Source organism: Aspergillus homomorphus, assembly GCF_003184865.1.
Source record: "Aspergillus homomorphus CBS 101889 unplaced genomic scaffold BO97scaffold_44, whole genome shotgun sequence".
NCBI lineage: Eukaryota > Fungi > Ascomycota > Eurotiomycetes > Eurotiales > Aspergillaceae > Aspergillus > Aspergillus homomorphus.
The window spans coordinates 167,380-182,018 of NW_020291930.1; the positions used below are offsets into that span (position 1 = coordinate 167,380).

Genomic DNA, 14,639 nt, shown 5'->3' on the forward strand with positions numbered 1-14,639 from the left:
AAGGCTGAACTCTCACTTACCCTGTATTATGTTATAGGAAGAATCACAACGGACGCGATTGCAATGCCTAAAGGCGGAGCTCGCGCTAAGAGGACACCGTTGCCGACGACTAGTGTTTTGTGCACAAATACCATACACGTCGTTTGATACTTGAAACGATGGAAGACACACCATGCCATGTATACCCATCGCTTGAAGTCCCATGGATAAAACCTATACTCATGTGGATGGTTCATGACACTGAGACTATTCTGTCAGCGCGGCTGGCATACGTATTCTGAAACCCCTTGAATGCACCCGTCTACCGCGTTCTGAACGTTTACTGAAGAGACAAGATATCGTTACTCCGTCTCATATAAGCAGAGTAGAATCACAAAGTACAACAGGGGGCGACTGGAAGGTTCAAACGTCGCTGCATACCCAGTGCACGGGTATACCTGGATATTCATTATCACGAATAGACCCAAACCCACAGCACACAAAACTCAAACCCTCACCACTGGCATCTGCACATGGCATTTATCCAGTGGCAGTTTCTCTACCACGTCCACAAAGCTATTTCCCTTCTTATTCGCCTCTGCCGTCCACCGCACGATGAACGACTCCTCTGGTTCCAACACCAACGGCGGCAGACTACTCTCTGTGCTGCCGTCTGTCCTGCATCCCGCCACCTCCAGGTCGTATTCGTTGTACTGTGCCACGGGGTCGGAACTGGATTTGAAATCACTCGTGGTTATTGCTGCATCGGCTGTCGCGGCCAGGGACACGTAGAGGTGCTCGTTCTCTCCGCGGCGACCAGGTCGAAATGGTCGACGTCAGAGAGGCATGCACGTTCGACAATGTGACTGGTTGACCGGTGTGGTTGGCGGCCTGGATGGCGACAGTGGTGACCTGCTTCCCGGGGACGGAACCGGCGGAGAGGAGGGTGTACTCGAGCCGCGGGGTCGGGGCTTCATCTAGGCTGTCAAGCAGTGGTTTGCCTTGGCTGTTCAAGAAGGTCTCAACGGGGTCAGGCGGCAGCGCAGAGAAAAGACTGAGAAAGAAATTGACAACCATTAGAACGACCCCGATGATGGTCAACACAGCCCCCAGCACCGGCAGGGCCGTGGCGTAGAGACCTGTCGCCATGACGAAGTCCAGAGAACCATTTGCAGCGCCTGCGTGTGATTAGAAAGGTTATCAAGGATCTTTTCGCCCGTGAACAAATTATTCCAGTGGGTAATGAGACTTTTCGTTTATCCGAGGCAGTCAGCCTTTACACTGCCCGTACAGCAGAATAATCCATCACAAGAAGCAAGGATGGGAAGCACAACAACTAACCTGGATATTACTTCGCCCACAAGCACGACCCCAAGGCACACATTAAATATCGTGAGTCCTTTCCCAGCTAAACTCCATTTTGAAGCTACTCCCTCCCCTTCGAATAATAGACCCGCAGGGGGATCATCAGGAAACTCGCTCCAATGTGCTGCGTCATTTGAGTAGTTGCTTGTTCCTCCGGGATCAGATGATCCCCAAATACTCTCATAAGATGTAACATCTGGGTTAATGGCCTCGCACACATCAGCAATGCCTTCGCGTCCTCAGTAAATGCTTTGTATGTCCCACGATCCAGGTCGGATGTTTGGTCGTAATCCTCGAAACTTTCCGCACTTGCCCGCTTGTGATATACGTCCCAAGGTTTTTAGCATCGGCGACGCCATTCAAAATCATCTCGAGTACCTCACCAATGGCCCGAGCTTTCTGGGCATCTGACATCTTATCCCAAATATGAATGATTCCGTATACACTGGCGAACAATTACAAGATATAGACGTCCACCCATGACAATCAGTCATATTGCAATTTCACAAGAACTTGTAGTTCTCATTGTCGGTGTTGTCCACTACAGACTTGAAAAATCCCATCATAGCTAGCGAAGTCAATTGAGGATCCGGGAGGGAAGCCACAGCACTGTGGCACACTGCCCAACCAAAGCCATGAGATTGTTCACCATCGCCTTGTCTGGATCTAGCTACTCATCCACTTGTACTGTGCCCAGGTTAGATCCGAAGTGCAGTCAAAGTTGGCGAGGGAAGACTTTTGGTCCTCTTTTTTAGGATAGGGGTCGACGTCAACGATCAGATCAGCCAGATTGGAGAGTTCGTGACGGCGCCGGGCTTTTTCATGCACAAGACGGGCCCAGCCATCATAGTCAGGCTCACCCAGAGCCTTGAGGGCGACCAGGAGTTCTTCGAACTTGGTTTGGTTGTCACTCATGATGATGAAATGGGGTTCGGGGAAAGGATTGGTATTGGTAAGTGATTGGAGTTGACTAATTGTATAAACTGGAACCCATGAAATGGAGCGATAGAGTAGCAACCCATTCGAACTATTATAGATGCTGCAGCGCTGCTGCTGCCAATGACAGTATAGCCCCCGGTAAATTGCGTGGCCTGCCGCATGCTGTTTAACTTTTGGGACCCAGCAGGACTGCTCCGGATCTTGCATGCGTGGTTTAGTGTGATAGCTTCTATTGAGCGAGTCCACCGAACCACTCGGTTGCCGTTGTGGTGATGAATATCATCATGCCATCAGGAGGTGGCATCTTCACGCCTAATGGAAAATCAAATTGGTGGTTCGGATATTTCGGCTGTAAAGACACGTCTAGAGGAATATGCATTAAAATGAGAGAAGAACAATCGGGATGGTCGATGAACAAAGCCTACATCCGAGATTGAGGAACATTGGTAAGGATGAGATCTCGGGAGAGAGAGAGCCTCAGGCAACAAGAGACCAGATCGTCGCCCCCCTTCCCAAAGGGGAAAGCACTCCTTGTCCCCGGCCGACCCGGCCTCAGGCGCCGAGGCCAATTTGTTACGAGACAAGCAGCCAGCAGAATCTTTATCTCGAACCCACCACCAGCCGCTACTGGGACTTGTGCAATGAGTGAGATTAGCAGTCCGTTCTGCTAATGGAACACTGCCGGTCTGCGCAAACTTGTCTTCCCCTGTCCCCGCCTTTCTTTCCCAACGTCATGGATAGCGCTTCAGTGTCTCGGAGGGTTTTCACAGCATTCCGGGGTGTTGGTCAAAGTCATCTGGATCCTATCGCACCGGCAGAGGAGCAGAGAACCAGATCGGTGTTTCGCGCTGATAGTACAGGATGCAGACTGGGATGCTGTGCACATGTTGGTTGGGTGACATGGGACCAAACAATCTCCGCACTCGAGTCCCGATGACAGGGCTAGGCTCTTGCGAGGTGAATGGTCCATACCTAACTGAAGTCAGACAACATTACATCGATGGATCAACCAGCCGAACTTGCAAACAGAGGAGATCAGATCAGTATAGCCGCACACCTGGCGGACTTGACCTCGGTGAAGGTGGCTGGCAGGCCCACGTGAACGCAGCGGGTCAATATGCCAGCATTAATTTGACCTTGTCAAACCCTGAAGGCGGTTAGGCTCCCTTGCTTCCAAGTCGTTGTGTGCAGAAACCCCATGTCCGGAGTGGCATGTTCTGAAACTCCGAGCGTTGACCCTGGCATTTCTTATTTGCAGGGTAGAGACGTGCGGAATGCGGGTGTGAGCCCGGTTTGACTGCCGCATCGTGGAAGATGTGACGACATGTTACACTACTTACATCAGCGAAGCGCCAGATTCAGAACCAGCATAACTTGGGCATCCACCTGACAAAGAAGCACGATCCCAGTTTGTATCACCTTACCCAGGGCGATAATATCCGGAAACCAAGCAGTACCGCCGTGGGTTCGCACCCTCCGCCTATAAAAGCCTCTGCTTGCTGGAGAGGTTACAATGTCGACAGCTCCAAGAGATCCTTTCACCGTCATTAATCAATCCTCTTTTTGATTCTGTATAATAAGATTTATAGCCTGACCAGCATTCCCATAGCATGACTGTGAAGATGAGCTTCCACTCAGTCATGGACGATATTGTCATTCCTGACGAGGATCTGTGGAGTTTCTTGTTTGAAAGGCCAGGAGGTCAGTCCGATAGAGAGCAAGGTAAGTTTTGGGAAGAATTTTCCACACGAGCCATTGAAAGTACTAACAATCACCTCAGCCATTTTTGTCGAAGAAGTTACTGGCCGTCGTTACAGCTGGGAAGACTCGCGACGGTTGTCTCTAGCGTTTGCGGACTTTCTGTACCGGCACTGGGGGTGGTGCAAAGGTGATGTGCTAGCCATTGTAGCCGGCAACACCATCGATATTCCATGCTGTCTCTGGGGCACTTTATTTCTTGGGGGCGTCGCTTGTCCTCTGAATCCTGAGTACAAAGAGGGAGAGCTCACGCCGCTGCTGCGCCGAACCGCAGCAAAGGGCATCATCACCCAGGCCGCCTTCTACCCAACGGTGGCGGCAACGGCTAAGGCAGCCGGCATACCTTTAGATCGAATCATGGTTCTCGATGACACGCAGTCGACGCAGCACTGGATGTTGGCTTCCGAAGAGATCCTATGCTCTGATAGGCCTGACCGGCTGCAAGATCTGCTAGCAAAACGGCAGGCATCGTTGCCACACAGCGGAGATTTGGCCTTTCTCATGCATTCGTCCGGAACCACAGGTCTACCCAAAGGCGTGATGCTCAGTCATCGAAATGTGATTGCGAATCTACTACAGACTGCTGCAGTGGATGCTGTCAACGGGCCTGATGGACCCGATCGGACTGTGTCATTGCTTCCGTTTTTTCACATATACGGTACGTTACTACCTTCTGTCCTTTAATCTTCACACTATGTTCTCCTAACCTCACCTCTTCATATGCAGGTATAACCTTCCTCATTAACTACACCCTATTCCAATCATGGCCGACCTATCTTCTGCCCCGCTTCCAAGTTGAGGCGTTCTGCGACCTGGTCGAACGGGAGAGGATTACCTCCGTCTATATAGTTCCACCGATTTTGAAGCGTCTACTCCAAAGCTCGTACGCGACGCGTGCGAAACTCCAATCCGTGCGTCTTCTTACGTCTGGAGCCGCTCCGGTCAGCAAGGAGCTCCTTCAGGCTTTTGATGCGAAATTTGGCATTCCCGTGCGGCAGGGCTATGGGATGACTGAATGTTCGCCCCTCCTGTATCTTCAGGTAAGTAGCCCCTCAATGCGTGTTTATCGCATAGTCCACGCGTATTCCACCGAGTGCTCGCATCCAGGGAAATTTTAACATCAACCTAACAATCTACATATAGACCCGCGAGGAAGCCAGAACCCACGTCGGCACCGTTGGTCGTCTGGTCCCGAATATGCGCTGCAGGATCGTGCCAATCTCCAGCAAAACGAACCAGTCCAACTCGTCAGAGAAGGACCTGGAAGATACCAGTCCCGTGCCTGACGCTCAGGCGGAGGAAGGGGAAATTTATGTCAGCGGCCCCAATGTCTTCATGGGCTATTGGAATCCTCCCTCCCATAGCCACGCGTCTAGTGCCGACAGTCCCTTGACCCAGGATAATTTCTACCCAACTGGTGACATTGGCTACCAGGACCCCGTCACAGGCCATATGGTCCTGACCGGTCGTGCCAAGGATTTGATCAAGTACAGCGGATTCCAGCTTGCGCCGGCGGAGCTCGAGGGTGTTGTTCTGCAGCATGAAGCGGTAGCAGACGCCGCGGTTGTGGGAGTGGACACGGGGGCGGGTGATGGGTCCGAGGTGCCGCGAGCGTATGTGGTGTTGAAGGATCAGTGTATAGACTTAGGGGGACTGGAGAAGGAGCTGCAGGATGAGATTGCAGATTTTGTCGCGAAGCGGGTTAGTGGATACAAGAAATTGAGGGGTGGTGTGGTCTTTGTCAAGGAGATACCACGGAATGCCGGCGGGAAGATCTTGCGGAGAGTGTTGCTAGACAGCTAGTTGGAAAGGTGAGAAGATCTCTTGGTCTGCATTCTATTCTAGCGTTTTTACCTGTAGTTATTCATAGTTATTTTTTATGTTCTCTTTAATATTTGACTATTGTTACAAACAACCTGTTGTCTATTGAGCCGACGAATATTTTTGTTATCAGACCAACTAACGTTACCTGCCCCCCTCTGTTACTGCAGTAACCACATAGACTTAAGGTTTTTCCCGGTTCTCAATCGCTGACACCGCACATTTCCCCTCATCTTCCGGCTGGTTCACACCATTCTCAGGATGATCATCATTCACCTTACCCAGAAGACGGCCTTTGCGGTCGTAGTCGAAGACTCGGGACGCGTCCTCAGCAGAGAGTCGCTTGGTCTCTGGGAACATGAAATAGACCAGACCGAGGTAGAAGAAGAGAATAGCGACGTAGACGGCGTAGCTAGAATAGGGTCAGTGGTTGGGTCAAGGGGCTGGAGCGTAATTGAAAGAAATGACGCACTATTTCCAGCCAATGGCACCGAGCGCAATGGGATTGACGAATTGGTTGAAAGAGTTTCCGAGGGTGGCAAAGCTGGTGAAGAGAGCCATGCCCGTGGATCGGATACTGAAGGGTAAGATCTCGACAGTGTACGCGACCGGAAGAGGAGTGAATGCCATGTCGTAGAATCCGAAGTAACTGTGATCGCATAGTTAGTTCTCAGTCACTTTTATTCATATCCATTGGAAGACTCACATAAACAAGAAAGGGATTACTGCAACTCCCATCGAATGATTCTTGGTGTTGGCAAAACCTGCGGACAAGCCCATGACCACAATATAGGAGCACAACATCCCGACGATGGACATGAGGAACAATGGCCGACGGCCTACTTTATCACAGAACACTGCAGTGATTCCGGCCAGAATCAGGTTCCAAATAGCTGGAAAGTTGGTCAGTCATTGCGCTTCAAGTATTGGTCGTGCAACACGAAGAAGGCGCAGGTGAATTGGACCTACCAAGACCGGCGTTGATTAGAGTAATCTGAATCGGTGCGGTGATGCCAATAGACTTGAGGATGGGTGACAGGAAACTAGATATCATCAGATAAGCTCAGGATGGAGGCAAGGGTTGCAAAGACAATGCTTACTATGTGATAATACCATTGCCCATCCAGTTGAGGGAACAGGCCATTGCTATGAGAGCGACCAAGCGTCTTCTGTTCCCTGGGGTACGCAGGAAGTCCAAGAATGACGCTTTCTGCATATGACTTTCACGTTCGATGGCTTGCGTAATCTCCTTCACCTCAAGGAGAACCAATGGGTCGTCCCTGTCGCCGTTGGCGTGAAGAGCGGCGAGGATGTTGTGCGCTTCCTCAGCTCGTCCGTTCTTGATGAGCCACTGCATGATTGTATAAGCGTCGTACGATATGTCTCCAGCACCTAATGCATACTTACACGTGGGGATTCGGGACAGTTTAGCACAACGGTTATGACTGCGATGGGACCGACTACCTGGAGGATGGAAGGGAATCGCCATCCCCAGTCACCAGGCACATAAAGTCCAGCGACTATCGGAGAGTCTTAGCGCAATGCCTAGTCTGCTGGCGTAGGGGATCTCACATGTCATGAAAGCAGCAAAGGCAATGCCCATGTAGGCGAAAGTTTGGTAACAGGAGCCCAGGATAGGTCGAAGCCGGGGATGAGCAATCTCCTGGATCAAGACCGGAGTTGCAACTTTGACTATGCCGACCCCAGTGCCCATGATTGCACGACCTGGCCAAATTGGTCACCAATTCGGAACATCACTCGCAGAAAGAAGGGACGACTCACCACCGCACCACATGCCCACGGACACTGCGAAAGTGTTGACAAGGGCGCCGACCAGAAGGATGGCGTTGGCGATCAGAATACACCAGCGACGGCCCAGCTTTGTAGAAATCATGTCGCCAACAAATGCGGTAAAAATCGATGGAATGAAGAACGATGCTGCATAGATACCCAGTAGCGCGCCTTTAGGGTTGTTGAAGTACCTGGACCACGGTTAGGCGGCGTTTGATCTGGCAGCATGGCATACATACTTTTGCCAGGAAGGCATCGCCTGGAATCCGCTCAAAAGACCTAATTGGTCTACACATCGAAGAAAGTCAGTTATACACTAGCAATACACCAGCACGCGAGTGCAACGGGCACGACTGACATCCCTGCAGAGATTCTTAGTTTCCAATCATGAGGAGTCTGTCAAGAGCAAAGAGGGGAGCTAACATTGGTGGCAAGCACGAGACAGAGGCCCAGGCCAAGGGCCACGTTCCGACGCAAGGACGCATCTTTATACCAAATAGGATTGGTGTTGTCTGGTTGCAACAAGTAAAGACGCGACGATCAGCATATGAAGTGCAGGTACACCCCGGATGTGTGTAGCAGCGGTGCTTTGAGCACGAAAGACTTACTGGCGACATCGGTCCATTTGGGGGTTGCAGACATGGTGAGAGAGTGTGAGATTGAATGTGATTGCAGCCGGACCTTGAGACCTTGGGCGACTGGATCTCTTGTATTTCAATTGTCCAGGTCTTTCACACGACCTGATCAAAACTAAATGATCTCAGCAGTCCTGGCCATACATCGATAGCATTCCCCAGTGGTTTTCGGGGAAGTGCCGGGGGGCGATTGGACCATGCATGCTTTGATTTCCCCCGCCCTCTCGGAGGTTCCCCGAACAGTAGCCGGGTGGGGCCGGGAGGCAAAATAGCAAGATAGCCGGGCTTTTGCTCGTAGAGTTCTCCGTACTCCGTAGTTCATGCACGTTACCCCACGTTACCCCGTGTGGCAAAATAACGGCCTTAAGCCTCAGGCATCGACACTATCCACAATTTGCGGTGAGAATCAACCCACCCACCCTTCCCTCACCCACTCACTCCACACAGGCTTGACTTTGCCCGCCACTTCCCCCCTCTGTGATAGACTGACCTTGTCTTTATACAGATCAGTTCCTCTTCACGTCTAAGCTGACACCCCATTCTGACTCGAGCGAATGAATCGGGCTAGCAGCGAGCGACGAAATCGAAGGCAGCGATCGCAGCGCGCCACGTGGGCCTGCGAGCGGTGCCGGATTAAAAAGCTCCGATGCACAGGTGGACACCCATGCAGCGCATGCCATCGCGCGGGGATTGACTGTGATTTTGGAGATCGACATGACTCTAATCTGAATCTCTCCATCACAAACCAACGACTTGCACAATTAGAGACAACTGTCACGGCCTTGCTCGCCGCCACTGCCGCAGGCCCTCGGCCTCCCCCACGTTCACCGGGTGCAGCACCCATTCAACCACCTTCGCACTGTTTGCCGTCAACATTTCTCCTGTCCTCAGGGCAGCAACTGTCAGGCAGCATACCGGCGTCGTCGAATGCCCACCATGGTCTCGCTTCGTCGGACCCAGGCGAGCCCAGGCCTTGCATGCACACCCCATCCTCTCTCGCACATACGGTCACAGGCCCGGTCGACTCGCACGAAACGCCCTCTCATGTCTCCCCGCTGGATTATCCTCACGAGCCTGCGGCGACGGCCGACCGGATGCGCCGCTCTCCTCCTGGGGCAGGGCCCGAGGGACTCGAATCGCGTTGGGCAGCGCTACAGCAGAATCCCGCGCCATTTCCCCCATTGATGTCCCATCCTACTGTCTGGTCAGGCGAGTCGGTGAAGGACAGGACCGATGGAGACGCGGCGACTCAACCCGCTCTGGGGATGACTTCGTATACAGCCAAAGTAGACTTACATAGCGAGCCTGTTGCGAGCGGCATTGTTTGCGAGCCTGTGGCGAGGTTGCTCTTCGCCCTGTAAGTCTTCGAGAGTCATTCTCTGGCCGGGGGGGTTTCAATAGGCTCATTGTTCCTCTAGATTCTTTCAGAAATGTCACTCATCATTCCCCATCCTTGGCTCAACCGGAGGCCCGGATGACAACTTTGACCGTATGCGATCGTCATCACCTTTTCTCTTTACAGTCATTCTATCGATAGCTGGCCGGTACTACCCGAAACATCGAGAGACGCAGCCGGCTTCGTCAATGCCGAATATTACCCCCGAGGCCCTGGAAGCTCTTGCTGAACTTGCGTGTGCACATCTCGGGTTCGTCATCTTCCGAAAACAACACCAGCTATCCGACGTGCAAGCTACCTTGTTGCTATCTGTCTGGATCCCACGCGGGTACGGTCAGTCCGCAGACCAGTGGATGGTCACAGGCATCTGTACTCGCCTGGCGCATCGCATTGGAATCCCTGATACCTTCAGCCGACCGGCGATCGCAACTTTCCTTGGCACAGATGATTTTGGCGACAGCGATGTCCACGAAGTGAATGACCTGCTGCGCCAGTGGCATACTTGGCTGATTATATACCAGTAATTCACATCTCATGCTTTACTCTTCTCGCTATTGTGGACTAACACATGGACACAAAGATATGACACGTCTCTTAGCCTTGGCTTCGGTCGTCCGCACGTTCCAGCCGCGATCATCCACACTCGGGACTATCTCAACATAGTGCGCAAGCTGGGTTCATCATCCGCCGTTGATCTCGCAGCTGCGACCTATGTGGTCAGCCTGGCGGAGCTTTGTACAGTAAGCCGGCTCTGATCGTGCTCTTGACGGATGATGCTGACACTACAGATCTCAACTGAGCTAATTTCCGGTCTCCGTCTCGCGCGGTTACCGCCAATGGCGGGCCAAGATCAAGCTTCTCACGCAGCGATCGGATGGTCGAGGATTTCGACTCTTCTATCGGAACTCAATCCACGATTAGATGAATGGCAACGTCGCTGGACGTGGAATGGTGTGTTATACGTGATTCCTCGGTTCAAGGACATATATCCCTAACATCCTTCTCTTTCTTGTTTCAAAGGTTCTTACGACGCAATCTCCATGGGCAAGTACATCACGTTATCCAAGATCTACAGTGAACACACGCGATTATGCCTGAACTCGCTCTCGCTGAATCTGCTCGCGGGCACTGGGACCCCGAGGCCACTAGCAAATCCCATGATGCTGTCCAGTCTAGCGAAAGCTTGCGAGTCCGCCATGACTTTGGTGCAATTGTACGATCAGACAGGTAACGGGGAGGCTATCATTCGATACGGTGGAGATGTCAGTTGCCCTCTCTATTTCCTTTTATCTCTCCTCTCTCTTTCGTCTTACATTATTTTTTTTTTCTTCTCTTTTTTTCTTTCTGCCCTCTTCTTTGTATATTGCCTCCCACTACCACCCCCCTCCCCAATTACTGTACGCCTTTCGATCACTAACAGGTTATAACCATGTAGTACCTGGTACTCATTCTCGGTCAAGCGGCAATATTCCTCATTCGAGCCCTTGTCGCTCGCCTCGATCAACCACTACCCGTGGACCGTCTCGTACTGGAGCACTACCTCCGAATCGCCATGGCGTTATTCGAAACAAACGACTTCTCCACGACCGGCGTCTGTGGCTGGATGGCACAGCTGGTCCGCGCCTTGGCCCGCCATGCCGGCGTAGCCCTGAACGGAGAGAGGGAGACGACCGATGCAAAGTATGTTTGATATGTCCGCCAGTTTTCGCCCCTGAAGTTGCTCGCTGACCCAAATCGAACATCAATAGCCCCACGCTACCAGACCCAAATTGTGCACCACAGCTGGAATGGGACTTCGATATATCGTTGTCCATGGGCCAGAATATTCTTTCCGGGGAGCCGGGGATCAATCTCGGGGATTATTTCGATTTCGCGCAGTCGTCTTATTTTCCCGCTGGGCCGGCGGCGAGGGGGACAGTGGATTGAATTCTGGTTGTCTTTTGCGTAGTGATAGTGTGGACGGGGAGGGGGCGGGCGTTTATGTGGTACCACTGGGGCTGTGGTTGTATATATAGTTCGGGGATGGACAGGGGGCCGCAGAGCGGTTGTGGGACACGATTTTTGATAGTTACAACAACTTCCGTTGTCAGTTCCCACTAAAAAGAGGATAATGATTTCATGATTTCACGCAAACTAACCTGTTCTTATTCTCCCATGACATGATATATGTAGGATAGTCACAATTGGAGATTGTGAGGTAGACCACGGTATTTCAACCCCATGATACAGGGCCAATTTCATTTCTATATTAACCGCACACAGGGATTAGCCATGAACGTGGCTGTCTATTTGGTAGAAACATAGCACATCCATCTGCGGGGATGTGGTGCAATCAGCCCGTCTTTGCATGCGCATAAAGATAGACATCAGACATATCCACCGGTCCCCTCCCCCCCCCCGGGCTTCTCCCCCCATCCCCATACCAGAATTACAACTACACACGCCCCTCAGCTTACACATTCTCTCGGTGCGAGCTACTGCCCACAAAGGAAGGACCCTCCACGCCCTTTAGTGGCACCGACCCGCCGCCGGCGGTCGCTACAGACTCATGCAGCTCCCCGTCGTCTTTCGCATCGCGGCAATCGAAAATCGCCGAAACCTCCTCGAACGTATGATTCTTCGTTTCCGGGTACATGAAGTACGCGAAAACGAGATAGAATACGAGGATCACGACGTAGACGGCATAACTGTTTTTTTTCACCCTCGGATCAGCAAACAAACACCCTATTATGGTACAACGGAGTTTGAACCGCAATGGACACTATCGGCAGAACTTACTACTTCCACGCCAACGCCTGCAAGGCAATTGGATTGACGAACTGGTTGAACGAGTTTGCCATTGTTCCTACCGAGGTGAAGATGGCGAGGCCCTTGGTGCGTAATCCGAAGGGTAGGATCTCCGCTGTGTAGGGCACGGGGAGCGGCGTCCAGGCGAGGTCGTAGAATCCGTAGTATCTTGACAAATGCCAGACAGGTCAGCTCATATCGGTCTGGAGGTCTGGAGGGACAGTGTGCGACTCACAAAAACAAGCAGGGAACAACCGCGATTCCTATCGAGAAATTCTGCGTCGTGGCGAATCCCGCCGAGAGGCCCATCACCAGGATGTACGAGACCAGCATGCCGGCCGTGGAGACGAAGAACAGGGTGCGGCGGCCGAAGCGTTCCACGTTCAGCGCTGCGCTGAACGCTAGTATAAGGTTCCAGATTGCTGTCACCCTGGTGTTAGTTGCTAGACGCTTTCTTGGATAAATCTCGGTAGAGAGTGGTAATAGGTCGCTCACCAAGCCCAGATGTGAGAAGGGTTATCTGTACCGAGGACTCGATTCCGACCGAGCGCAGTACAGGAGTTAGATAGCTAGCGAAGAACACAGTCAGTCACTTCAGATTGTGCTGGGAGATACTGACCGGCTAGAGAACTTACTAGGAGATGACCCCATTGCCGACCCAGTTTTGCCCAATAGACAGGGACAAGAGAACGTATAGCCGTCTGCGGTTTCCAGACGACTGGAAAAAATCGAGGTAGGTCTTATGGTGCCGGCTATCTTCGCTTTCGAGCGCCGCTTCGATCTCAGCCAGCTCCTGCTGAACCAGGGCATCGCTGACGAGCCCGTTGGCATGGTATTTGCCTAATACAGCCAGAGCTTCGGAGTTGCGGCCTTTGGAGACAAGCCACTATAAGAGCATTTGTCAGAGATGAGTCAGGCGCCGCCAGTAGGACATAGAGGAAGACAGATCACGCACCCTGGGAGATTCGGGACAGCTCAGTAATGTCCCCAGTACGAGTAGAGGGCCGAAGACCTGGACAATGGAAGGCATGCGCCATGACCAGTTTCCTGGGATGTATAGAGCGGCGACTACAATCCAGCGAGGTCAATACCGGAGCCGCTTGCACCCATGAATTCTCAGGGATTGACTTACAACAAAGAAGTGCTGATAGGAGCGTGCCGAAGTAGAAGAACGGATAATAGCAGGCAGCCAACATCGGCCGTAATCGCGGGTGCGCAATCTCCTGGATCAGCGCCGGAGCAGCCACCTTGGCGACTCCACCCCCTGCACCTATAACCACGCGGCCTGCATAACGCTTTAGAATGCTTTGAAACATGAAGCTTATGTGGAGAACTTACCGACTACCCACATCGCGGGGTTGACTGCAAAGGCGTTGACCAACCCACCAATACAGACAATCGAGGACCCGAGGGCCAAGGCAACGCGCCGGCCGTAACGCTGGGAGAGGAAATCGCCAATGTACGCGGTGACCATGGACGGGAGATAGAGAGTGGCGGCGTACAGTCCTAGAATGGCGCCTTGAGGATGGTTGAGGAAGACGCTCCAGGCGTAGACTGCCTGCAATCCGTTGAGGAGGCCCGCATCGTCTTGCCAGCGTCAGCATTTGCGAATGGTGTATGACCTGTATGTATTCATGTGGTTGACTCACATCCCTGCTCGCATCTTAGTGCATTATTCTGAAGACGCTCTCAGGAGGCATGATACTTACAAGGTAGAAGATGACCAGGCACAGTCCGAGACTGGTAGGAAGAATGGGTCAGAGCGGTGCCATGTGGTGTGGGCAATTTGCAGATCAAATGGTACTCACCAATGTGCAATATTCACTTTAAGACTCGGGTCCTTGTACCAGTTCTGGTGAGTGTTGTCTAATGAATGAGTGAGGACATTGAGTAATGCTGGATTGCACAAATGAGGTCTTTACTTGGTATGTTTCTGAATGAGTAGGTCTGCATTGTCATTGCTAGGGAGTTACATCAGGTCGTGAATTGTGGAAGATTCTGATACGTGATTGAAATTGTTTAAATTGCGATCTGGAGAGCGTGGGGGATTGGGGCGAAAAGTTCTGGGGTAAAACACTTTGCACTGCAAGAAGGGGGATTAAATTGTGGCCCGGGGAACATCCGAACCACGTAAAACTCTAATTACAGTTTCTGCCAAGCATCGTGGG

General features: G+C 52.1%; 5 protein-coding genes across 5 annotated transcripts; 2 read left to right on the top strand and 3 right to left on the bottom strand.

The window, feature by feature from the left end:
• Positions 1–485: 485 nt before the first annotated feature.
• On the bottom strand, positions 486–2,259 carry BO97DRAFT_428075 (uncharacterized protein; the record flags this gene model as incomplete). The annotated part of the gene is made up of 3 exons (XM_025697258.1): positions 486–784; positions 855–1,157; positions 2,019–2,259. The coding sequence occupies 3 exons, from the start codon at positions 2,257–2,259 to the stop codon at positions 486–488; spliced, it is 843 nt and encodes a 280-aa protein (XP_025547916.1).
• A 1,664-nt stretch (positions 2,260–3,923) lies between these two features.
• On the top strand, positions 3,924–5,844 carry BO97DRAFT_460035 (luciferase; the record flags this gene model as incomplete). The annotated part of the gene is made up of 5 exons (XM_025699320.1): positions 3,924–4,005; positions 4,064–4,699; positions 4,768–5,081; positions 5,185–5,253; positions 5,299–5,844. 5 exons carry the CDS (start codon positions 3,924–3,926, stop codon positions 5,842–5,844), a joined length of 1,647 nt encoding a protein of 548 aa, XP_025547917.1.
• Positions 5,845–6,045: 201 nt separating this feature from the next.
• Positions 6,046–8,295, bottom strand: BO97DRAFT_460038 (hexose transporter protein; the record flags this gene model as incomplete). Its single annotated transcript, XM_025699321.1, has 11 exons — positions 6,046–6,274; positions 6,335–6,511; positions 6,569–6,755; positions 6,832–6,905; positions 6,963–7,213; positions 7,270–7,382; positions 7,435–7,587; positions 7,645–7,844; positions 7,893–7,941; positions 8,097–8,165; positions 8,262–8,295. 11 exons carry the CDS (start codon positions 8,293–8,295, stop codon positions 6,046–6,048), a joined length of 1,536 nt encoding a protein of 511 aa, XP_025547918.1.
• A 437-nt stretch (positions 8,296–8,732) lies between these two features.
• On the top strand, positions 8,733–11,738 carry BO97DRAFT_480424 (Zn(II)2Cys6 transcription factor). The gene is made up of 7 exons (XM_025700756.1): positions 8,733–9,645; positions 9,707–10,204; positions 10,265–10,424; positions 10,473–10,635; positions 10,705–10,946; positions 11,120–11,364; positions 11,433–11,738. The coding sequence occupies exons 1-7, from the start codon at positions 8,843–8,845 to the stop codon at positions 11,608–11,610; spliced, it is 2,289 nt and encodes a 762-aa protein (XP_025547919.1). The 5' UTR covers positions 8,733–8,842; the 3' UTR covers positions 11,611–11,738.
• A 386-nt stretch (positions 11,739–12,124) lies between these two features.
• On the bottom strand, positions 12,125–14,430 carry BO97DRAFT_472849 (putative MFS sugar transporter; the record flags this gene model as incomplete). The annotated part of the gene is made up of 12 exons (XM_025700181.1): positions 12,125–12,371; positions 12,463–12,639; positions 12,707–12,893; positions 12,967–13,040; positions 13,107–13,357; positions 13,427–13,539; positions 13,604–13,756; positions 13,810–14,058; positions 14,121–14,124; positions 14,181–14,211; positions 14,280–14,337; positions 14,394–14,430. The coding sequence occupies 12 exons, from the start codon at positions 14,428–14,430 to the stop codon at positions 12,137–12,139; spliced, it is 1,569 nt and encodes a 522-aa protein (XP_025547920.1). The 3' UTR covers positions 12,125–12,136.
• Between the last annotated feature and the right edge of the window lie 209 nt (positions 14,431–14,639).